Genomic DNA, 27,070 nt, shown 5'->3' with positions numbered 1-27,070 from the left:
ATATATATATGTATATATTTATATATATATATATATATATATATATATATATATATATATATATATATATATATATATGTATATATTTATATATATATATATATATATATATATATATATATTTTTTTTTTTTTTTTTTTCATACTATTCGCCATTTCCCGCGATAGCGAGGTAGCGTTAAGAACAGAGGACTGGGCCTTTGAGGGAATACCCTCACCTGGCCCCCTTCTCTGTTCCTTCTTTTGGAAAATTAAAATAAAAAAATGAGAGGGGAGGATTTCCAGCCCCCCGCTCCTTTCCCTTTTAGTCGCCTTCTACGACACGCAGGGAATACGTGGGAAGTATTCTTTCTCCCCTATCCCCTATATGTGCTTGAACAGTTGCATTTTTGTAAATGAAAAACATAAACATAATAAATATACTTATTAGTGAAAAGAGAATAACTCTGCTGCAAAGACACGAGCAGTAATTATGGTACTGCAGACTATACTGCAAGTCCTACAGCAGCTACGGCTTGTGTTTCACTAAACCAAGTTTTGATTCAATTTGGTGTTACCCAGGACCCCTTTTCAGGGGCTGTGCTACATTCATTATCAAGGACAGGATGGATTTCTTTGAACCATGAATTTCCCTGATTAGATTGTATTTTGGTTTGTCAACTGCTGATGACACAATACCCCTCCAAAGGTAAGTTTTAACTCGGTGCAACCTCTAGCAGGCAGAATCTAGTAATGCCTAAACTATGCCTACCAGTTGTAAACAATTTACCCACAGATGGTGGGCAATAAGTCATCAACATTAACAGTAGAGTCTTCCAGCTTACCTGATGCTAGTACAAGATAGGTAGTGAGTTGTATCATAAAGATTATTTTACTGAGTGAATTTTGCTTATGGAACGAAAGTGTCTACCTCAGATTTATCTCTTCATGAAATTTCTGGTTTCAGGTAAGAACAGAAGAGAAAAACAACTTTGTTCTCAGATATATATATATATATATATATATATATATATATATATATATATATATATATATATATATATATATATATTTTTTTCTTTCATGCTATTCGCCATTTCCCGCATTAGCGAGGTAGCGTTAAGAACAGAGGACTGGGCCTTAGAGGGAATATCCTCACCTGACCCCCTTCTCTGTTCCTTCTTTTGGAAAATTAAAAAAAAAACGAGAGGGGAGGATCTCCAGCCACCCGCTCCCTCCCCTTTTAGTCGCCTTCTACGACACGCAGGGAATACGTGGGAAGTATTCTTTCTCCCCTATCCCCAGGGATATATATATATATATATATATATATATATATATATATATATATATATATATAAAGAAGAAAGTTAAGAGTAAATGTGAGTAAGAGCAAGGTTATTAGGTACAGTAGGGTTGAGGGTCAAGTAAATTGGGAGGTAAGTTTGAATGGAGAAAAACTGGAGGAAGTAAAGTGTGTTAGATATCTGGGAGTGGATCTGGCAGCGGATGGAACCATGGAAGCGGAAGTGAATCATAGGGTGGGGGAGGGGGCGAAAATCCTGGGAGCCTTGAAGAATGTGTGGAAGTCGAGAACATTATCTCGGAAAGAAAAAATGGGTATGTTTGAATGAATAGTGGTTCCAACAATGTTGTATGGTTGCGAGGCGTGGGCTATGGATAGAGTTGTGCGCAGGAGGGTGGATGTGCTGGAAATGAGATGTTTGAGGACAATGTGTGGTGTGAGGTGGTTTGATCGAGTAAGTAATGTAAGGGTAAGAGAGATGTGTGGAAATAAAAAGAGCTTGGTTGAGAGAGCAGAAGAGGGTGTTTTGAAATGGTTTGGGCACATGGAGAGAATGAATGAGGAAAGATTGACCAAGCGGATATATGTGTCGGAGGTGAGGGAACGAGGAGAAGTGGGAGACCAAATTGGAGGTGGAAAGATGGAGTGAAAAAGATATTGTGTGATCGGGGCCTGAACATGCAGGAGGGTGAAAGGTGTGCAAGGAATAGAGTGCATTGGATCGATGTGGTATACCGGAGTTGACGTATTGTCAGTGGATTGAATCAGGGCATGTGAAGTGTCTGGGGTAAACCATGGAAAGTTGTGTGGGGCCTGAATGTGGAAAGGGAGCTGTGGTTTCGGGCATTATTGCGTGGCAGCTAGGGACTGAGTGTGAACGAATGGGGCCTTTGTTGTCTTTTCCTAGTGCTACCTCGCACACATGAGGGGGGAGGGGGAAGGTATTCCATGTGTGGCGAGGTGGCGATGGGAGTGAATGGGTGCAGACAGTGTGAATTGTGTGCATGGGTATATATGTATGTGTCTGTGTATGTATATATATGTGTACATTGAGATGTATATGTATATATATTTGCGTGTGTGGACGTGTGTGTGTATACATTGTGTATGGGGGTGGGTTGGGCCATTTCTTTCGTCTGTTTCCTTGCGCTACCTCACAAACGCGGGAGACGGCGACAAAGCAAAATAAAATATATATATATATATATATATATATATATATATATATATATATTTGTGTGTGTGGACGTGTGTTTCCTTGCGCTACCTCACAAACGCAGGAGACAGCGACAAAGCAAAATAAAATAAATATATATATATATATATATATTTTTTTTTTTTGCTTTGTCACTGTCTCCCGCGTTTGCGAGGTAGTGCAAGGAAACAGACGAAAGAAATGGCCCAACCCACCCCCATACACATGCCTTGATTCAATCCACTGACAGCACGTCAACCCCGGTATACCACATCGCTCCAATTCACTCTATTCTTTGCCCTCCTTTCACCCTCCTGCATGTTCAGGCCCCGATCACACAAAATCTTTTTCACTCCATCTTTCCACCTCCAATTTAGTCTCCCTCTTCTCCTCGTTCCCTCCACCTCCGACACATATATCCTCTTGGTCAATCTTTCCTCACTCATTCTCTCCATGTGACCAAACCATTTCAAAACACCCTCTTCTGCTCTCTCAACCACGCTCTTTTTATTTCCACACATCTCTCTTACCCTTACGATACTTACTCGATCAAACCACCTCACACCACACATTGTCCTCAAACATCTCATTTCCAGCACATCCATCCTCCTGCGCACAACTCTATCCATAGTCCACGCCTCGCAACCATACAACTTTGTTGGAACCACTATTCCTTCAAACATACCCATTTTTGCTTTCCGAGATAATGTTCTCGACTTCCACACATTCTTCAAGGCTCCCAGAATTTTCGCCCCCTCCCCCACCCTATGATCCACTTCCGCTTCCATGGTTCCATCCGCTGTCAGATCCACTCCCAGATATCTAAAACACCTCACTTCCTCCAGTTTTTCTCCATTCAAACTCACCTCCCAATTGAATTGACCCTCAACCCTACTGTGCCTAATAACCTTGCTCTTATTCACATTTACTCTTAACTTTCTTCTTTCACGCACTTTACCAAACTCAGTCACCAGCTTCTGCAGTTTCTCACATGAATCAGTCACCAGCGCTGTATCATCACCGAACAGCAACTGACTCACTTCCCAAGCTCTCTCATCCCCAACAGACTTCATACTTGCCCCTCTTTCCAAAACTCTTGCATTCACCTCCCTAACAACCCCATCCATAAACAAATTAAACAACCATGGAGACATCACACACCCCTGCCGCAAACCTACATTCACTGAGAACCAATCACTTTCCTCTCTTCCTACACGTACACATGCCTTACATATTATATTTTTTTTTTTTTTGTCGCTGTCTCCCGCGTTTGCGAGGTAGCACAAGGAAACAGACGAAAGAAATGGCCCAACCCACCCCCATACACATGTATATACATACGTTCACACACGCAAATATACATACCTACACAGCCCTCCATGGTTTACCCCAGACGCTTCACATGCCTTGATTCAATCCACTGACAGCACGTCAACCCCGGTATACCACATCGCTCCAATTCACTCTATTCCTTGCCCTCCTTTCACCCTCCTGCATGTTCAGGCCCCGATCACACAAAATCTTTTTCACTCCATCTTTCCACCTCCAATTTGGTCTCCCTCTTCTCCTCGTTCCCTCCACCTCCGACACATATATCCTCTTGGTCAATCTTTCATCACTCATTCTCTCCATGTGACCAAACCATTTCAAAACACCCTCTTCTGCTCTCTCAACCATGCTCTTTTTATTTCCACACATCTCTCTTACCCTTACGTTACTTACTCGATCAAACCACCTCACACCGCACATTGTCCTCAAACATCTCATTTCCAGCACATCCATCCTCCTGCGCACAACTCTATCCATAGTACACGCCTCGCAACCATACAATATTGTTGGAACCACTATTCTTTCAAACATACCCATTTTTGCTTTCCGAGATAATGTTCTCGACTTCCACACATTCTTCAAGGCTCCCAGAATTTTCGCCCCCTCCCCCACCCTATGATCCACTTCCGCTTCCATGGTTCCATCCGCTGCCAGATCCACTCTCAGATATCTAAAACACTTCACTTCCTCCAGTTTTTCTCCATTCAAACTCACCTCCCAATTGACTTGACCCTCAACCCTACTGTACCTAATAACCTTGCTCTTATTCACATTTACTCTTAACTTTCTTCTTTCACACACTTTACCAAACTCAGTCACCAGCTTCTGCAGTTTCTCACATGAATCAGCCACCAGCGCTGTATCATCAGCGAACAACAACTGACTCACTTCCCAAGCTCTCATCCCCAACAGACTTTATATATTTTTTTTTTTTTTTTTTGCTTTGTCGCTGTCTCCCGCATTTGCGAGGTAGCGCAAGGAAACAGTCGAAAGAAAATGGCCCAACCCACCCCCATACACATGTATATACATACGTCCACACACGCAAATATACATACCTACACAGCTTTCCATGGTTTACCCCAGACGCTTCACATGCCCTGATTCAGTCCACTGACAGCACGTCAACCCCGGTATACCACATCGCTCCAATTCACTCTATTCCTTGCCCTCCTTTCACCCTCCTGCATGTTCAGGCCCCGATCACACAAAATCTTTTTCACTCCATCTTTCCACCTCCAATTTGGTCTCCCTCTTCTCCTCGTTCCCTCCACCTCTGACACATATATCCTCTTGGTCAATCTTTCCTCACTCATTCTCTCCATGTGCCCAAACCATTTCAAAACACCCTCTTCTGCTCTCTCAACCACGCTCTTTTTATTTCCACACATCTCTCTTACCCTTACGTTACTTACTCGATCAAACCACCTCACACCACACATTGTCCTCAAACATCTCATTTCCAGCACATCCATCCTCCTGCGCACCACTCTATCCATAGCCCATGCCTCGCACCCATACAACATTGTTGGAACCACTATTCCTTCAAACATACCCATTTTTGCTTTCTGAGATAAGGTTCTAGACTTCCACACATTCTTCAAGGCTCCCAGAATTTTCGCCCCCTCCCCCACCCTATAATCCACTTCCGCTTCCATGGTTCCATCCACAGCCAGACCCACTCCCAGATATCTAAAACACTTCACATCCTCCAGTTTTTCTCCATTCAAACTCACCTCCCAATTGACTTGACCCTCAACCCTACTGTACCTAATAACCTTGCTCTTATTCACATTTACTCTTAACTTTCTTCTTTCACACACTTTACCAAACTCAGTCACCAGCTTCTGCAGTTTCTCACATGAATCAGCCACCAGCGCTGTATCATCAGCGAACAACAACTGACACTTCCCAAGCTCTCTCATCCCCAACAGACTTCATACTTGCCCCTCTTTCCAAAACTCTTGCATTCACCTCCCTAACAACCCCATCCATAAACAAATTAAACAACCATGGAGACATCACACACCCTTGCCGCAAACCTACATTCACTGAGAACCAATCACTTTCCTCTCTTCCTACACGTACACATGCCTTACATCCTCGTTAAAAACTTTTCACTGCTTCTAACAACTTGCCTCCCACACCATATATTCTTAATACCTTCCACAGAGCATCTCTATCAACTCTATCATATGCCTTCTCCAGATCCATAAATGCGACATAGAAATCCATTTGCTTTTCTAAGTATTTCTAACATACATTCTTCAAAGCAAACACCTGATCCACACATCCTCTACCACTTCTGAAACCACACTGCTCTTCCCCAATCTGATGCTCTGTACATGCCTTTACCCTCTCAATCAATAAATATATGTATTTATTGATTTATTGATATATATATATATATATATATATATATCATAGGGTGGGGGAGGGGGCGAAAATCCTGGGGGCCTTGAAGAATGTGTGGAAGTCGAGAACATTATCTCGGAAAGCAAAAATGGGTATGTTTGAAGGAATAGTGGTTCCAACAATGTTGTATGGTTGCGAGGCGTGGGCTATGGATAGAGTTGTGCGCAGGAGGATGGATGTGCTGGAAATGAGATTTTTGAGGACAATGTGTGGTGTGAGGTGGTTTGATCGAGTGAGTAACGTAAGGGTAAGAGAGATGTGTGGAAATAAAAAGAGCGTGGTTGAGAGAGCAGAAGAGGGTGTTTTGAAGTGGTTTGGGCACATGGAGAGGATGAGTGAGGAAAGATTGACCAAGAGGATATATGTGTCGGAGGTGGAGGGAACAAGGAGAAGAGGGAGACCAAATTGGAGGTGGAAAGATGGAGTGAAAAAGATTTTGTGTGATCGGGGCCTGAACATGCAGGAGGGTGAAAGGAGGGCAAGGAATAGAGTGAATTTGAGCGATGTGGTATACCGGGGTTGACGTGCTGTCAGTGGATTGAAGCAGGGCATGTGAAGCGTCTGGGGTAAACCATGGAAAGCTGTGTAGGTATGTATATTTGCGTGTGTGGACGTATGTATATACATGTGTATGGGGGGGGTTGGGCCATTTCTTTCGTCTGTTTCCTTGCGCTACCTCGCAAACGCGGGAGACAGCGACAAAGTATAATAAAAAAAGAAATATATATATATATATATATATATATATATATATATATATATATATATATATATATATATATTTTTTTTTTTTTTTTTTTTTATACTTTGTCGCTGTCTCCCGCGTTTGCGAGGTAGCGCAAGGAAACAGACGAAAGAAATGGCCCAACCCCCCCCATACACATGTATATACATACGTCCACACACGCAAATATACATACCTACACAGCTTTCCATGGTTTACCCCAGACGCTTCACATGCCTTGATTCAATCCACTGACAGCACGTCAACCCCGGTATACCACATCGCTCCAATTCACTCTATTCCATGCCCTCCTTTCACCCTCCTGCATGTTCAGGCCCCGATCACACAAAATCTTTTTCACTCCATCTTTCCACCTCCAATTTGGTCTCCCTCTTCTCCTTGTTCCCTCCACCTCCGACACATATATCCTCTTGGTCAATCTTTCCTAACTCATCCTCTCCATATGCCCAAACCACTTCAAAACACCCTCTTCTGCTCTCTCAACCACGCTCTTTTTATTTCCACACATCTCTCTTACCCTTACGTTACTCACTCGATCAAATCACCTCACACCACACATTGTCCTCAAACATCTCATTTCCAGCTTATCCATCCTCCTGCGCACAACTCTATCCATAGCCCACGCCTCGCAACCATACAACATTGTTGGAACCACTATTCCTTCAAACATACCCATTTTTGCTTTCCGAGATAATGTCCTCGACTTCCACACATTCTTCAAGGCCCCCAGGATTTTCGCCCCCTCCCCCACCGTATGATCCACTTCCGCGTCCATGGTTCCATCCGCTGCCAGATCCACTCCCAGATATCTAAAACACTTCACTTCCTCCAGTTTTTCTCCATTCAAACTCACCTCCCAATTGACTTGACCCTCAACCCTACTGTACCTAATAACCTTGCTCTTTATTCACATTTACTCTTAACTTTCTTCTTCCACACACTTTTCCAAACTCAGTCACCAGCTTCTGCAGTTTCTCACATGAATCAGCCACCAGCGCTGTATCATCAGCGAACAACAACTGACTCACTTCCCAAGCTCTCTCATCCCCAACAGACTTCATACTTGCCCCTCTTTCCAAAACTCTTGCATTTACCTCCCTAACAACCCCATCCATAAACAAATTAAACAACCATGGAGACATCACACACCCCTGCCGCAAACGTACATTCACTGAGAATCAATCACTTTCCTCTCTTCCTACACGTACACATGCCTTACATCCTCGACAAAAACTTTTCACTGCTTCTAACAACTTTCCTCCCACACCATATATTCTTAATACCTTCCACAGAGCATCTCTATCAACCCTATCATATGCCTTCTCCAGATCCATAAATGCTACATACAAATCCATTTGCTTTTCTAAGTATTTCTCACATACATTCTTCAAAGCAAACACCTGATCCACACATCCTCTACCACTTCTGAAACCACACTGCTCTTCCCCAATCTGATGCTCTGTACATGCCTTCACCCTCTCAATCAATACCCTCCCATATAATTTACCAGGAATACTCAACAAACTTATACCTCTGTAATTTGAGCACTCACTCTTATCCCCTTTGCCTTTGTACAATGGCACTATGCACGCATTCCGCCAATCCTCAGGCACCTCACCATGAGTCATACATACATTAAATAACCTTACCAACCAGTCAACAATACAGTCACCCCCTTTTTTAATAAATTCCACTGCAATACCATCCAAACCTGCTGCCTTGCCGGCTTTCATCTTCCGCAAAGCTTTCACTACCTCTTCTCTGTTTACCAAATCATTTTCCCTAACCCTCTCACTTTGCACACCACCTCGACCAAAACACCCTATATCTGCCACTCTATCATCAAACACATTCAACAAACCTTCAAAATACTCACTTCATCTCCTTCTCACATCACCACTACTTGTTATCACCTCCCCATTTGCGCCCTTCACTGAAGTTCCCATTTGCTCCCTTGTCTTATGCACTTTATTTACCTCCTTCCAGAACATCTTTTTATTCTCCCTAAAATTTAATGATACTCTCTCACCCCAACTCTCATTTGCCCTTTTTTTCACCTCTTGCACCTTTCTCTTGACCTCCTGTCTCTTTCTTTTATACATCTCCCACTCAATTGCATTTTTTCCTTGCAAAAATCGTCCAAATGCCTCTCTCTTCTCTTTCACTAATACTCTTACATCTTCATCCCACCACTCACTACCCTTTCTAATCAACCCACCTCCCACTCTTCTCATACCACAAGCATCTTTTGTGCAATCCATCACCGATTCCCTAAATACATTCCATGCCTCCCCTACTCCCCTTACTTCCATTGTTCTCACCTTTTTCCATTCCATTCCATATATTATTTTTATTTTATTATACTTTGTCGCTGTCTCCCGCGTTTGCGAGGTAGCGCAAGGAAACAGACGAAAGAAATGGCCCAACCTCCCCCCCCATACACATGTATATACATACATCCACACACGCAAATATACACACCTACACAGCTTTCCATGGTTTACCCCAGACGCTTCACATACCTTGATTCAATCCACTGACAGCACGTCAACCCCGGTATACCACATCGCTCCAATTCACTCTATTCCTTGCCCTCCTTTCACCCTCCTGCATGTTCAGGCCCCGATCACACAAAATCTTTTTCACTCCATCTTTCCACCTCCAATTTGGTCTCCCTCTTCTCCTCGTTCCCTCCACCTCCGACACATATATCCTCTTGGTCACTCTTTGCTCACTCGTTCTCTCCATGTGCCCAAACCACTTCAAAACACCCTCTTCTGCTCTCTCAACCACGCTCTTTTTATTTCCACACATCTCTCTTACCCTTACGTTACTCACTCGATCAAACCACCTCACACCACACATTGTCCTCAAACATCTCATTTCCAGCACATCCATCCTCCTGCGCACAACTCTATCCATAGCCCACGCCTCGCAACCATACAACATTGTTGGAACCACTATTCCTTCAAACATACCCATATATATATATATTTTTTTTTTTTTTTTTTTTTATACTTTGTCGCTGTCTCCCGCGTTTGCGAGGTAGCGCAAGGAAACAGACGAAAGAAATGGCCCAACCCCCCCCCCATACACATGTACATACACACGTCCACACACGCAAATATACATACCTACACAGCTTTCCATGGTTTACCCCAGACGCTTCACATGCCTTGATTCAATCCACTGACAGCACGTCAACCCCTGTATACCACATGACTCCAATTCACTCTATTCCTTGCCCTCCTTTCACCCTCCTGCATGTTCAGGCCCCGATCACACAAAATCTTTTTCACTCCATCTTTCCACCTCCAATTTGGTCTCCCTCTTCTCCTCGTTCCCTCCACCTCCGACACATATATCCTCTTGGTCAATCTCTCCTCACTCATTCTCTCCATGTGCCCAAACCATTTCAAAACACCCTCTTCTGCTCTCTCAACCACGCTCTTTTTATTTCCACACATCTCTCTTACCCTTACGTTACTTACTCGATCAAACCACCTCACACCACACATTGTCCTCAAACATCTCATTTCCAGCACATCCATCCTCCTGCGCACATCTCTATCCATAGCCCACGCCTCGCAACCATACAACATTGTTGGAACCACTATTCCCTCAAACATACCCATTTTCGCTTTCCGAGATAATGTTCTCGACTTCCACACATTTTTCAAGGCTCCCAAAATTTTCGCCCCCTCCCCCACCCTATGATCCACTTCCGCTTCCATGGTTCCATCCGCTGACAGATCCACTCCCAGATATCTAAAACACTTCACTTCCTCCAGTTTTTCTCCATTCAAACTCACCTCCCAATTGACTTGACCCTCACCCCTACTGTACCTAATAACCTTGCTCTTATTCACATTTACTCTCAACTTTCTTCTTCCACACACTTTACCAAACTCAGTCACCAGCTTCTGCAGTTTCTCACATGAATCAGCCACCAGCGCTGTATCATCAGCGAACAACAACTGACTCACTTCCCAAGCTCTCTCATCCCCAACAGACTTCATACTTGCCCCTCTTTCCAGGACTCTTGCATTTACCTCCCTTACAACCCCATCCATAAACAAATTAAACAACCATGGAGACATCACACACCCCTGCCGCAAACCTACATTCACTGAGAACCAATCACTTTCCTCTCTTCCTACACGTACACATGCCTTACATCCTCGATAAAAACTTTTCACTGCTTCTAACAACTTGCCTCCCACACCATATATTCTTAATACCTTCCACAGAGCATCTCTATCAACTCTATCATATGCCTTCTCCAGATCCATAAATGCTACATACAAATCCATTTGCTTTTCTAAGTATTTCTCACATACATTCTTCAAAGCAAACACCTGATCCACACATCCTCTACCACTTCTGAAACCGCACTGCTCTTCCCCAATCTGATGCTCTGTACATGCCTTCACCCTCTCAATCAATACCCTCCCATATAATTTACCAGGAATACTCAACAAACTTATACCTCTGTAATTTGAGCACTCACTCTTATCCCCTTTGCCTTTGTACAATGGCACTATGCACGCATTCCGCCAATCCTCAGGCACCTCACCATGAGTCATACATACATTAAATAACCTTACCAACCAGTCAACAATACAGTCACCCCCTTTTTTTATAAATTCCACTGCAATACCATCCAAACCTGCTGCCTTGCCGGCTTTCATCTTCCGCAAAGCTTTTACTACCTCTTCTCTGTTTACCAAATCATTTTCCCTAACCCTCTCACTTTGCACACCACCTCGACCAAAACACCTTATATCTGCCACTCTGTCATCAGACACATTCAACAAACCTTCAAAATACTCATTCCATCTCCTTCTCACATCACCGCTACTTGTTATCACCTCCCCATTTGCGCCCTTCACTGAAGTTCCCATTTGCTCCCTTGTCTTACGCACCCTATTTACCTCCTTCCAGAACATCTTTTTATTCTCCCTAAAATTTACTGATAGTCTCTCACCCCAACTCTCATTTGCCCTTTTTTTCACCTCTTGCACCTTTCTCTTGACCTCCTGTCTCTTTCTTTTATACTTCTCCCACTCAATTGCATTTTTTCCCTGCAAAAATCGTCCAAATGCCTCTCTCTTCTCTTTCACTAATACTCTTACTTCTTCATCCCACCACTCACTACCCTTTCTAAACAGCCCACCTCCCACTCTTCTCATGCCACAAGCATCTTTTGCGCAATCCATCACTGATTCCCTAAATACATCCCATTCCTCCCCCACTCCCCTTACTTCCATTGTTCTCACCTTTTTCCATTCTGTACACAGTCTCTCCTGGTACTTCCCCACACAGGTCTCCTTCCCAAGCTCACTTACTCTCACCACCTTCTTCACCCCAACATTCACTCCTCTTTTCTGAAAACCCATACTAATCTTCACCTTAGCCTCCACAAGATAATGATCAGACATCCCTCCAGTTGCACCTCTCAGCACATTAACATCCAAAAGTCTCTCTTTCGCGCGCCTGTCAATTAACACGTAATCCAATAACGCTCTCTGGCCATCTCTCCTACTTACATAAGTATACTTATGTATATCTCGCTTTTTAAACCAGGTATTCCCAATCATCAGTCCTTTTTCAGCACATAAATCTACACGCTCTTCACCATTTCCATTTACAACACTGAACACCCCATGCATACCAATTATTCCCTCAACTGCCACATTATTCACCTTTGCATTCAAATCACCCATCACTATAACCCGGTCTCGTGCATCAAAACCGCTAACACACTCATTTAGCTGCTCCCAAAACACTTGCCTCTCATGATCTTTCTTCTCATGCCCAGGTGCATATGCACCAATAATCACCCACCTCTCTCCATCAACTTTCAGTTTTACCCATATTAATCGAGAATTTACTTTCTTGCATTCTATCACATACTCCCACAACTCCTGTTTCAGGAGTATTGCTACTCCTTCCCTTGCTCTTGTCCTCTCACTAACCCCTGACTTCACTCCCCAGACATTTCCAAACCACTCTTCCCCTTTACCCTTGAGCTTCGTTTCACTCAGAGCCAAAACATCCAGGTTCCTTTCTTCAAACATACTACCTATCTCTCCTTTTTTCACATCTTGGTTACATCCACACACATTTAGGCATCCCACTCTGAGCCTTCGAGGAGGATGATCACTCCCCGCGTGACTCCTTCTTCTGTTTCCCATTTTAGAAAGTTAATACAAGGAGGGGAGGATTTCCGGCCCCCCGCTCCCGTCCCCTCTAGTCGCTTTCTACGACACGCGAGGAATACGTGGGAAGTATTCTTTCACCCCTATCCCCAGGGATAATATACATATATATATACATATACACACACACACACATACACATACATACGCACATACACACACACACACACACATACATATATATACATATGAAAAATGTAAGAAACAATTTATAAAACAAACTTTTAGCTTGAAATGAATGAAAAAAAAAAAAAATGGATGTCACATAATGGTTCAACCTCTGGCTATGGAAAAGGAAATGTACAATTTATTCACACAAACGTCAATAGCAGTTCTCATCAATTTCACCAATTTCACCACTGTATCAATAAGCTTCAATATATATATATATATATATATATATATATATATATATATATATATATATATATATATATATATATATATATTTTTTTTTTCTTTCTTTCAAACTATTCGCCATTTCCCGCATTAGCGAGGTAGCGTTAAGAACAGAGGACTGGGCCTTTGAGGGAATACCCTCACCTGGCCCAATTCTCTGTTCCTTCTTTTGGAAAATTAAAAAAAAACGAGAGGGGAGGATTTCCAGCCCCCCGCTCCCTCCCCTTATAGTCGCCTTCTACGACACGCAGGGAATACGTGGGAAGTATTCTTTCTCCCCTATCCCCAGGGATATATATATATATATATATATATATATATATATATATATATATATATATATATATATATATATATATATATATATATACCACTAATCAATTATTAGAACAATACTAATATATCTAGTGAAAATTTTATTTGGTCACTTTTTTCACTAGTATCTACCCTTTGTACTTGCAAAAAATGCAGCTATCGCACAGTTGAAGTTGTAAATTTCATGAAGCTTAATACAAAGGTGCTCAACTGGATATAAAAAGGAAATATAAAAAAAATTGGATCATAAAGCTTATTGATAAATGTAAAACTATAAAAATCTTTCAAATTAAAATGTGACTGATGTCCCATAAATGTTGGCAATCTGAACTTTATATGGGCCATCAACCATTCAAAATTAAATCTCTGTATAAACCAAAACTACTTCAGACTAATAATCATCATCTGATTCATCACTGATGGTATACGTGATAACTTTCTTTTGCCGACCTGGTCGCTCACGAGGTGCAACTTCCTTAGCATCAGAACTACCAGATCCATTAGGGCCTTTACTCTTTGTCTTCTTAGAAGGCTCTTCAAACATATTATCAGAATCAGAACCCTTTTTCTTTGCTGCTGCAGTCTTCTTCGGACCTGGCTTTTTCTTGGTTTTTGGAGCATCACCCTCATCCGACAAATCACCAAAGGGCTTTACAGTTGCCTTCTTCTTTGGCCCTGGTTTCTTCTTAGGCTTTGGAATTTTATCATCTGAAATATCTTGAGAGACTGCTGCAGAGGCCTTCTTTTTGGGTCCTGGCTTCTTTTTTGGTTTTGGCTCATCCTCATCACTACTATCTGCATTCACCACTCTCACCACTCTCTTTTTGGGGGGTGCTTGTTTTAAAGGGGGATCCAGTTTGGGAGGACTGGGTAATCCTGTCATCATAGAATCAAAAAGGTCAGATGCTGTTGGCTTTTCTTGAGTTACAGCAGTAGTTTTCATCAATTTCTTTGGTCTTTCCTCAAATTCTGAATCTGTGTCACTGACAGTAAATTCTGTTTTAGGTTCAGCTTCAATCATTGAGATAGAATTATCCAATTTTCATATTAAAAGAAATAAGGAAGATATTGGGTGATAGAAATAACATTGTTAACAGGCAATCAAATGCTTGTGATTGTAGGGAGGCTGGTGATTGCCTTCAGTTCAAAACTGTTAACTTTGTGAACAATATGGTGAATTGTATTTGTTTATTTACACTATCTATCAATCTATCCATATCTCTGATGCCTGTTCCCTCTGGAACTCCCTCAAGGAGGTGGCCATGGCAATAAAGTCTACATACTAGTGGACTCCAGATCTGCTTCTTATCCTTTTGTGCCTCACCCTTAACTGGCCACTGGCAGAGGGCAAGTCTAATGCAGTCTATCCTGCGCCTAATACGTAATATTCCCTCCGACTACTACTACCGAATGCTCATACTTAGTGTTCCTATCTACTACTTCTACCTAATGTTTTTACCTAATTCACTCTGCTTTTCTGTAGGTTCTAATCAAATGCATGGACAAATAGTTATTTATATTCATATACTTAATGGAGAAAATGGTTGGTACAGTAGATGGAAGAACTAATGAGAATGGGAGACACCCATAGCAAAACTCATATTGCTCTCAGTAAACAGTATAGTAAATTAAGATTTTCTTATATTTTTTACACTACTCTTCAATAAGCACATACATAGTGCATGAACTAATAATTATGTAGATATTCACAAAGAAATAAATTAGATTATGTGGATGTGAGGCATGGACCTTAGATAATGCTTTGGGGAGGAGGATGGATGTATTAGAAATGGAATGTTTAAGGACAACATGTGGAGTGATATGGTTTGGTCAAGTAAGCAATAAAAGGGAAAGAGATGTTTATTTATTTAATTATACTTTGTCGCTGTCTCCCACGTTAGTGAGGTAGCACAAGGAAACAGATGAAAGAATGGCCCAACCCACCCACATACACATGTATATGCATATATGTACACACACTCAGTCTCTAACTGTCATGTATAATGCACTGAAACCACAGCTCCCTTTCTACATCCAGGCCCCACAAAACTTTCCATGGTTTACCCCAGACGCTTCACATCCCCTGGATCAATCCAATAACAGCACGTCGACCACGGTATACCACATTATTCCAATTCACTCTATTCCTTGCACGCCTTCCACCCTCCAGCATGTTCAGGCCCCGATCACTCAAAATCTTTTTCACTTCATCTTTCCACCTCCAATTTGGTCTCCCACTTTTCCTCGTTCCTTCCACCTCTGACACATATATCCGTTTCGTCAATCTTTCCTCACTCATTCTCTCCATGTGACCAAACCATTTCAAAACACCCTCTTCTCAACCACACACTTTTTATTACCACACATCTCTCTTACCCTTTCATTACTTACTCGATCAAACCACCTCACATCACATATTGTCCTCAAACATCTCATTTCCAACACATCCACCCTACTGCGCACAACTCTATCCATAGCCCATGCCTCGCAACCATACAACATTGTTGGAACTACTATTCCTTCAAACATACTCATTTTTGCTTTCTGAGGTAATGTTCTCAACTTCCACACATTCTTCAAGGCTCCCAGAATTTTCGCCCCCTCCCTCACCCTATGATTCACTTCCGCTTCCATGGTTCCATCTGCTGCCAAATCCACTCCCAGATATCTAAAACACTTAACTTCCTCCAGTTTTTCTCCATTCAAACTTACCTCCCAATTGACTTGACCCTCAACCCTAGTGTACCTAATAACCTTGCTCTTATTCACATTTACTTTCAACTTACTTCTTTCATACACTTTACCAAACTCAGTCACCAGCTTCTGCATTTTCTCACATGAATCAGCCACCAGCACTGTATCATCAGTGAACAACAACTGACTCACTTCCCAAGCTCTCACATCCACAACAGACTGCATACTTGCCCCTCTTTTCAAAACTCTTGCATTCACCTCCCTAACAACCCCATCCATAAACAAATTAAAAAACCATGAGACATCACACACCCCTACCGCAAACCTACATTCACTGAGAACCAATCACTTTTCCTCTCTTCCTACACGTACACATGCCTTACATCCTCGATAAAAACTTTTCACTGCTTCTAACAATTTGCCCCCCACACCATATATTCTTAATACCTTCCACAGAGCATCTCTATCAACTCTTATCATATGCCTTCTCCAGAGCCATAAATGCTACATACAAATCCATTTGCTTTTCTAAGTATTTCTCACATACATTCTTGAAAGCAAACACCTGATCCACACATCTTCAACCACTTCTGAAACCACACTGCTCTTCCCCAATCTGCTGCTCTGTACATGCCTTCACCCTCTCAATCAACACCCTCCCATATGATTTCCCAGGAATACTCAACAAGCTTATACCTGTGTAATTTGAGCACTTACTTTTATCCCCTTTGCCTTTGTACAATGGCACTATGCAAGCATTCTGCCAATCCTCAGGCACCTCACCATGAATCATACATACATTAGATAATCTTACCAACCAGTTAACAATACAGTCACCCCCTTTTTAATAAATTCCACTGCAATACCATCCAATTCGCTGTCTTGCCGGCTTTCATCTTCCGCAACGCTTTTTCTACCTCTTCTCCATTTACCAAATCATTTTCCCTAACCCTCTCACTTTGCACACCACCACGACCAAAACACCCTATATCTGCCACTCTATCATCAAACTCATTCAACAAACCTTCAAAATACTCACTCCATCTCCTCACATCACCACTACTTGTTATCACCCCCCCATTTGCCCCCTTCACTGAAGTTCCCATTTGTTTCCTTGTCTTAAGCACTTTATTTACCTCCTTCCAGAACATCTTTTTATCCTCCCTAAAATTTAATGATACTGTCTCACCCCAACTCTCATTTGCCCTCTTTTTCACCTCTTGCACCTTTCTCTTGACCTCCTGTCTCTTTCTTTTATACATCTCCCACTCATTTGCATTATTTCCATGCAAAAATCGTCCAAATGCCTCTCTCTTCTCTTTCACTAACAATCTTGCTTCTTCATCTCACCACTCACTACCCTTTCTAATCTGCCCACCTCCCTCGCTTCTCATGCCACAAGCATCTTTTGCGCAAGCCATCACTGCTTCCCTAAATATATCCCATTCCTCCCCCACTCCCCTTACGTCCTTTGTTCTCACCTTTTTCCATTCTGTACTCAGTCTCTCCTGGTACTTCCTCACACAAGTCTCCTTCCCAAGCTCACTTACTCTCACCACTCTCTTCACCCCAACATTCTCTCTTCTTTTCTGAAAACCCCTACAAATCTTAACCTTCGCCTCCACAAGATAATGATCAGACATCCCTCCAGTTGCATCTCTCAGCACATTAACATCCAAAAGTCTCTCGTTCATGCACCTATCAATTAACACGTAATCCAATAACGCTCTCTGGCCATCTCTCCTACTTACATAGGTATACTTATTTATATCTTTTTAAACCTGGTATTCCCAATCACCAGTTCTTTTTCAGCACATAAATCTACAAGCTCTTCACCATTTCCATTTACAACACTGAACACCTCATGTACACCAATTATTCCCTCAACTGCCTCATTACTCACCTTTGCATTCAAATCACCCATCTCTATACACCGGTCTCATGCATCAAAACCACTAACACACTCATTCAGCTGCTCCCAAAACACTATGCCTCTCTTGATCTTTCTTCTCATGCCCAGGTGCATATGCACCAATAATCACTCATCTCTCTCCATCCACTTTCAGTTTTACCCATATCAATCTAGAGTTTACTTTCTTACACTCTTTTACATACTCCCACCACTCCTGTTTCAGGAGTAGTGCTACTCTTTCCTTTGCTCTTGTCCTCTCACTAACCCCTGACTTACTCCCAAAAGATTCCCAAACCACTCTTCCCTTTACCCTTGAGCTTCGTTTCACTCAGAGCCAAAACATGCAGGTTCCTTTCCTCAAACATACTACCTATCTCTCCTTTTTTCTCATCTTGGTTACATCCACACACATTTAGATACCCCAGTCTGAGCCTTCAAGGAGGATGAGCACTCCCCGCATGACTCCTTCTCCTGTTTCCCCTTTTAGAAAGTTAAAATACAAGGAGGGGAGGGTTTCTAGCCCCCCCCGCTCCCGTCCCCTTTAGTCGCCTTCTACGACACGTGAGGAATGCGTGGGAAGTATTCTTTCTCCCCTATCCCCAGGGATAAGTTCGCAATTATTGATATTAAAATTCATTTGCCACTAATGAGCCTGGTTCAACAGTGTGTCTATGTTGGTTTGAAGTTGTAGATGTTCTTTTATTGATATATTTCCCAGCTTTGTATGCTCTCAGATTTTGATTTCTTGCAATGCAGCATATTATTAATATCATTGATATATATGAGAAAGACAACCAGTCCCAAGACTGTTCCATACGTCATCCCACTTGATATATCTAACTATCCATTCTGAGGCTTGACCATTAATCACTGTTTGTTTACAGCCAGTTACCAATTTCCTATCCACTGAAGTACAGTCTTTTCAGTGCCATTTGACTCAAATTTTTTTTTATGTAGTCTTTGATGTGGAAACTTATCGAAAGCTTTTATAAAGTATGGTTAGATAACATCAGCTGCTTTACTTTTGTTGTACATGTTGATTATGTCATAAAAGAAATCAAGCAGATTTATCAGACGTGAGCAATTTTGTTAAAAAAAGTGGTAGTCCTCTAAATGGTTTACAATTTTATCTTGAATGGTGGTTTCTATGTTTTCCAACTACAGAGTTAAACTAATAGGACGAATATTCTTGGGCAGTGACTTATTACCCTTTTGAAGTTATTGGTGTTACATTGGCAGACTTTCATTCATCCAGAACTTGTTTCCTGAAGCAAATGACATAAAGAAAACCTTCAATTTAACGGATTTCGTATTTAATGGACTGGGCAAATAAGAATTGAAAAAATTTAAGAAAATTGGAAACTCAAATGCTGTGCCATTGCACTTCATATTGCACTTGGTTTTGATAGTATGGGTTATACTTGCTTTTTTTTGGTCTCAAGTCTGCCCCAAGCTACCATGTGGTCAGGTTGTATAAAGAGAATTGCGACTTTATTTATTAGATACATTTGCAAACCTTGCAATTCAAAATGGCATCAAGTGATACAGGAGTTAAAAGAAAGCATGTGAACTGTATATTATATTAAAGAATGGCCCATAGGTTACATTTTCGATCTGATGAACGTTTGGCATTAACGGACACCCTCTCTCCCAATTAATCCATTAAATCGAGGTTTACTGTGTAAGGGGTCAGTCAAGGGCTTAACAGTCTTATTTTTCACCACTTCATTATTCTTGGATAAAACTTATCAGGGCCTGCTGTTTTTATTTATTGTCATTCTGTTTATTGCTGAAAGTATGTCCATGGCTTTTATGTCAATTTGTTGAATATTTCGCACACACACACACACACACACACACACACACACACACACTCACACACACACTCACACACACACACACTCACACTCACTCACTCACTCACTCTATCAGTGAAATTGGATTTGGTACATGAGTAGTGTCTTTGATCGTAAATGCAGGTGCAGAAAAAGCTATTTAACATTTTTGCCATGGCTTCATTGTTTCATAATTCACTTGGCCTGATGATGACTTCTGTCTTTGACTAGTGCTGTGGACATAAGGGAAAAGAAAATTTAATCTAAAGGTTATCGACTCTGTTTAATGCTCATCCACTGTGCATCGCTGATGATTTGTGTAAGCCACACTTACCCTGCATAGGTTTGAATCTTGGTTTGGGTAGCTTGACTGCAGTCAACTCGGCTGTTCATCCTACCTTTTGGGGCTGATTGATAAATTGGGTAAGTGTCTTCTATAGTATTTCTACCTACATAGTGATAATAAGATGGCCTTGATTAGGGCATTCAGTCGCCTGTACTGTCTCAGCAATCATAGCAAAGGAAGTAGAAGGAATATTTCCTTTCATAGAAGATTTTTAAAGCGATGGCATTTTCTTTCAGGGCTTGTTAGTACACATGTCAGCTGATATTTAGATATCATTCAGTAACCCATGCAGACATAAGAATTACAGGAAAAGTTTTTCCATTGGAAATGAGGGAATTCAGAGATTTTCTTCAAATGTTTTGGTAGGCTAATGATAATAACTTGATGTTCTGCTATACTGGAATAAGTTGATCTAAATCAGCACATATTGCAGCTCAAAGATCAGTTTCTTCAAAGTAGAGAGGTGTGTAAAAGACATTATACTGATCATGTCTAATGACTCCATCTTTAGAGAGCTCACTGAACTGTGGTTGATTTAGCTTAGATGATGGTAGGGTTGATCTTTGATACCTTGGGAATGAAAAATGAAAGTGATATTTTAAGAGTTTTCAAGGCATTTGACCACTTTAAGGGGATTATTGTACTATCACCTTAATGGCAAGAGAAATTCTATGCTGTAAAATGGTTTGAATTTATTATGGTTGGCATATGATCTGTTGAGGATGATGGTTATTGGACATGCCCAATATCATTTAAGTTTTCTTCATTTTGGTGAGGCAGTAAGAGATGTAGCACAAGTTACATATGGAAAGCACCAGTGCAAATACTGCCAATAAAGATTATAATTAAAAGTAGGGGTAATATTTGCACACTCGGTGAAAATAGCATCACCATCTGTGTTCAGGTTGTTTGTTCATAACCAGGTTAATAAAACCAGTGGGAAGTCAGCAGATTTTTAAATACATAGCCATACAATGTAACTGAGACCACCATTGGCAAGCATTCCAAATATTCAATAGTGTAACATGGCACTTGGGTTTCAGAGCTTGTTTTTTACCAAAGTTAAATCCATGAAATTATCATTATGATTTTTCCACAAAAATGCAAGGTGTACCAACATCATATTTTGATGCATAGAAAAATACTTTTGTGCAGATATATTAATATTTCCATAGTGCTGTGGATAACTTGTTCATATCAACTTTGTTGTTATGCATCCCTTTACTCCTAACTCGGCCATCTTTTAGAAAACTTGACATTTAATAATTGATTATATTCCATAATTAATCCCTTTGAGGATGTATTATATTTGAGGTGTCACATTCTTTTTAAGTGTAATTTGTTTAATTTATTTTCAGATGTACAGCATGTATGGCATGTATGGCAGTCCCTCGGGGGTAATGCCAATGATGTCTGTACCTCCACCAGCCATACGCCCAGACACAAGTGTTCCACCACCAAGCATGCCTCCCACAAATGTACCTCCCCCAGGTATTGCCAACACTAGTGTTCCACCCCCCAGTATCTCCACAAGTGTCCCTCCACCCAGTGTTCCACTCCCCTGTATCCCACCCCCACCACTAGAACCTCCACCACCCCCACCTCCTGAGGAGGAGGAAGAAAAGAAGACAGAGAAAGCTGAGGCAGAATCCATAGGTTCGGTAAACAAAAGTTCTCAAGAGGCAAGTACTGACACTGGTAAAGAATCTCAGGATTGCAAAGAGAATCCGCAGGATCCCTCTCCAGACAAGTCTGGCACTGAAGAATCACTTGATCATGTGAGAGAGCCAGTGGGGGTGAAAGGACAGTCACCTGGGCTGGATGGTGATCCCCCTGGAGTAAAAGGACAGTCATCTGTGCTTGTGGGGGAAGCTCCAGTAGTGAAAGGACAGTCAATTGGGCCTGTGGGAGAGTCTCCTGTGAAAGGACAGTCATCTGGGTCCCTCGAGGAGTCTCCTGTTTTGAAAGAACAGTCAGCTGGGCTTGTAGGGGAGTCTCCAGTAATCAAAGGACAATCATCTGGTCTCTTGGGAGATTCTCCAGCAGTGAAAGGAAAGTCATCGGGGCTTATGGGGGATTCTCCAGCGGTGATAGGACATTCAACTGGACTCCTAGGAGAGTCTCCAGCAACAAAAGGACAGAACACTGGGCTCATTGGTGAGTCTCCAGCAGTGAAAGTACCTTCAACTGGGCTTTTAGGGCAGTCTCCTGTAGTGAAAGGACAGTCAGTTGGCCTCCTGGGTGTGTCTCCAGCAGTGAAAGTGCCATCAGCTGGTCTGCTTGGGGAGTATCCAGGAGTGAAAGGACTAGCAACTGGTCTCATGGGGGATTCTCCATCTGTGAAAGGGCAGTCAGCTGGACTCTTAGGAGAGTATCCAGGGGCTAAAGGACAGTCCACTGGGCTCATGGGTGAGGCTCCATCATTGAAAGGACAGTCAACTGGACTCATGGGGGAGCCTCCTCCAGCAGCAAAAGGACAGTCTACTGGGCTTATGGGAGACTCTCCAGGAGTGAAAGGGCAGCCCACTGGTCTCATGGGAGAGTCTCCAGGAGTGAAAGGACAGTCCACTGGGCTCATGGGGGAGTCACCTGGGGTGAAAGGACAGCCACAAGGGCTGATGGGACAGGCACCTCCCAGAGGTGGCATGGCACGTGGGGGAGGAAGAGGTGGATGGAATGGCCAAGGGGCACAGAATCGGCAGAGTTACGAGTCTTCTCAGCAGATGAACCATGAGGGAGGAGACTGGGGAAATCCTTGGGGTAGTACCAATCCACAAAGAGGACAAGGTCCCTTTAGCTGGGCCTCTGGTGGTGGACAGGATAACAGTGGCCCGTGGGAGGAAGATAACCAATCCTGGGGAGGCTTCTCGGATCCAAACAGTCAGACAGATTCATCTTGGGATCCCAGTAAGCAGGGACTAAATGCCAGAACTGAGGGTTCTGGTAGTTATGATGGAGATAACCCTGGAGTTCAAGACAGAGGAGGATATCGTCCACCCACTTCAGATAGTGGTGAGTATTCTATTTTGTAAGTATGTATTAACTATTTAATTTTCAGCTCATTTTTCTATCTATCTGTATACTGTACCACCTTATCTTCCTGCATTAGGAGTCCATTCTATCCATGTAAGGCTCTTTCAGGACTCAGGAAGCTGACCACACCCGCTGCTTGGGGCCATTGGTCAAAAAGCAGGGAATGCAGGGCAGTTGAGTAGTAACATGTTTTTGGCATCCTCTCTGTGGTAGTCGCATTGTGGGTATGAAGAGTCTTTGGATATTTTGAAAGGGTGTTTGTAGTGCTGTTGTGATGGATGATGTCCAGAGCATAAGCGTTAGAGTATTGCTTATGTTTGTCTAAGGAGTATGGTTTTCATTTGTTTAGTACTTGTTAGGTTGTTTCAGTATGTTTTGTTGATGTATTTGTTGGGGTGGGGGGATCTAGGAGTAGAAGTTACTGATGTTTTAGGCAGGGCTAAGCTTTTTATTTCTGCCTGGGAGTTGGTAGTTAATTATAAGAGTAGTTTGGATGAGAGTGGTTTAATATTATTATTTAATCCCTGGGAAAAAGGGAGAAAGAATACTTCCCTTGCATTCCTCACGTCGTAGAAGGTGAATTAAGGGGACGGAAGCGGTGGTGCTAGAAACCCTCCCCTCCTTGTATCTTAACTTTCTAAAAGGGGAAACAGAAGAAGGAGTCACGCAGTGAGTGCTCATCCTCCTTGAAGGCTTAGATTGGGGTGTCTAAATGTGTGTGGATGTAACCAAGATGAGAAAAAAGGAGAGATAGGTAATGTGTTTGAGGAAAGGAAACTGGATGTTTTGGCTCTGAGTGAAACGAAGCTCAAGGGTAAAGGAGGAGAGTGGTTTGGGAATGTTTTGGGAGTAAAGTCAGGGGTTGTGAGAAGACAGGAGCAAGGGAAGGAGTAGCACTACTCCTGAAACAGGAGCGGTGGGAGTATGTGATAGAGTGTAAGAAAGTAAACTCTAGATTGATGTGGGTAAAACTGAAAGTGGATGGAGAGAGATGGGTGATTATTGGTGCATATGCACCTGGGCATGAGAAGAAAGATCATGAGAGACAAGTGTTTTGGAAGCAGCTGAGTGTGTTAGTAGTTTTGATGCACGAGACCGGGTTATAGTGATGGATGATTTGAATGGAAAGGTGAGTAATGTGGCAGTTGAGGGAATAATTGGTGTACATGTGGTGTTCAGTGTTGTAAATGGAAATGGTTAAGAGCTTGTAGGTTTGTGTGCTGAAAAAGGACTGGTGATTGGGAATACCTGATTTAAAAAAGAGATATACATAAGTATACATATGTAAGTAGGAGAGATGGCCAGAGAGCGTTATTGGATTACGCGTTAATTGAGAGCCACGCGAAAGAGAGACTTTTGGATGTTAATGTGCTGAGAGGTGCAACTGGAGGGATGTCTGATCATTATCTTGTGGATGCAAAGGTGAAGATTTGTAGAGGTTTTCAGAAAAGAAGAGAGAATGCTGGGATGAAGAGAGCGGTGAGAGTAAGTGTGCTTGGGAAGGAGACTTGTGTGAGGAAGAACCAGGAGAGACTGAGTGCAGAATGGAAAAAGGTGAGAGCAAAGGACGTAAGGGGAGTGGGGGAGGTATGGGGTGTATTTAGGGAAGCAGTGATGTCTTGTGCAAAAGATGCTTGTGGCATGAGAAGCATGAGAGGTGGGCAGATTAGAAATGGTTGTGAGTGGTGAGATGAAGAAGCAAGATTATTAGAGAAAGAGAAGAGAGAAACATTTGGATGATTTTTGCAGGGAAATAATGCAAATGACTGGGAGATGTTTAAAAGAATGAGGCAGGAAGTCAAGAGAAGGAAGCAAGAGGTGAAAAAGAGGACAAATGAGAGTTGGGGTGAGAGAGTATCATTAAATTTTAGGGAGAATAAAAAGATGTTTTGGAAGGAGGTAAATAAAGTGTGTAAGACAAGAGAACAAATGGGAACATCGATGAAGGGGTAATGGGGAGGTGATAACAAGTAGTGGTGATGTGAGAAGGAGATGGAGTGAGTATTTTGAAGGTTTGTTGAATGTGTTAGATGATAGAGTGGCAGATATAAGGTGTTTTGGTCGAGATGGTGTGCGAAGTGAGAGGGTTAGGGAGAATTATTTGGTAAACAGAGAAGAGTTTGTAAAAGCTTTACAAAAGATGAAAGCTGGCAAGGCAGCAGGTTTAGATGGTATTGCAGTGAAATTTATTACAAAAGGGAGTGACTGTGTTTTTGACTGGTTGGCAAGGATATTTAGTGTATGTATGACTCATGGTGAGGTGCCTGCAAAATGCATGCATAGTGCCATTGTACAAAGGCAAAAGGGATAAAGGTGAGTGCTCAAATTACAGAGGTATAAGTTTGTTGAGTATTCCTGAGAAATTATATGGGAGGGTATTGATTGAGAGGGAGAGGGCATGTACAGAGCATCAAATTAGGGAAGAGCAGTGTGGTTTCAGAAGTGGTAGATGATGTGTGGATCAGGTGTTTGCTTTGAAGAATGTATGTGAGAAATACTTAGAAAAGCAAATGGATTTGTATATAGCATTTATGGATCTGGAGAAGGCATGTGATAGAGTTGATAGAGATGCTCTGTGGAAGGTATTAAGAATATATGGTGTGGGAGGGAAGTTGTTAGAAACAGTGAAAAGTTTTTATCGAATATGTAAGGCATATGTACATGTAGGAAGAGGAAAGTGATTGGTTCTCAGTGAATGTAGGTTTGCGGCAGGGGTGTGTGATGTCTCCATGGTTGTTTAATTTGTTTATGGATGGGGTTGTTAGGGAGGTGAATGCAAGAGTTTTGGAAAGAGGGGCAAGTATGAAGTCTGTAGTGGATGAGAGAGCTTGGGAAGTGAGTCAGTTGTTGTTCGCTGATGATACAGCGCTGGTGGCTGATTCATGTGAGAAACTGCAGAAGCTGGTGACTGAGTTTGGTAAAGTGTGTGAAAGAAGAAAGTTGAGAGTAAATGTGAATAAGAGGAAGGTTAGTAGGTACAGTAGTGTTGAGGGTCAAGTCAATAGGGAGGTAAGTTTGAATGGAGAAAAACTGGAGGAAGTGAAGTGTTTTAGATATCTGTGAGTGGATTTGGCAGCAGATGGAACCATGGAAGCGGAAATGAATCATAGGGTGGGGGAGGGGGTGAAAATTGTGGGAACCTTGAAGAATGTGTGGAAGTCGAGAACATTATCTCAGAAAGCAAAAATGGGTATGTTTGAAGGAATAGTGGTTCCAACGATGTTGTATGGTTGCGAGGCATGGGCTATAGATAGAGTGGTGCGGAGGAGGGTGGATGTGCTGGAAATGAGATGTTTGAGGAAAATATGTGGTGTGAGATGGTTTGATCGAGTAAGTAATAATAGGGT

The 27,070-nt window shown here is 42.1% G+C and overlaps 1 protein-coding gene across 5 annotated transcripts in view; it reads left to right on the top strand.

Annotated features, from left to right (window-relative positions):
- The window catches only part of LOC139751988 (uncharacterized), a 381,942-nt gene that overhangs the window by 46,985 nt on the left and 307,887 nt on the right, over positions 1 to 27,070 (top strand). For all 5 annotated transcript variants that reach the window (XM_071667739.1, XM_071667742.1, XM_071667740.1 and 2 more), the window contains exon 3: positions 22,049 to 23,702. In XM_071667739.1, coding sequence (XP_071523840.1) covers positions 22,049 to 23,702 — 1,654 coding nt within the window. The remainder of the gene's footprint in view (positions 1 to 22,048; positions 23,703 to 27,070) is intronic.

The sequence above is a fragment of the Panulirus ornatus genome, chromosome 12, assembly GCF_036320965.1.
Source record: "Panulirus ornatus isolate Po-2019 chromosome 12, ASM3632096v1, whole genome shotgun sequence".
Lineage (NCBI taxonomy): Eukaryota > Metazoa > Arthropoda > Malacostraca > Decapoda > Palinuridae > Panulirus > Panulirus ornatus.
This window is presented reverse-complemented; position numbering and strand designations above follow the sequence as displayed.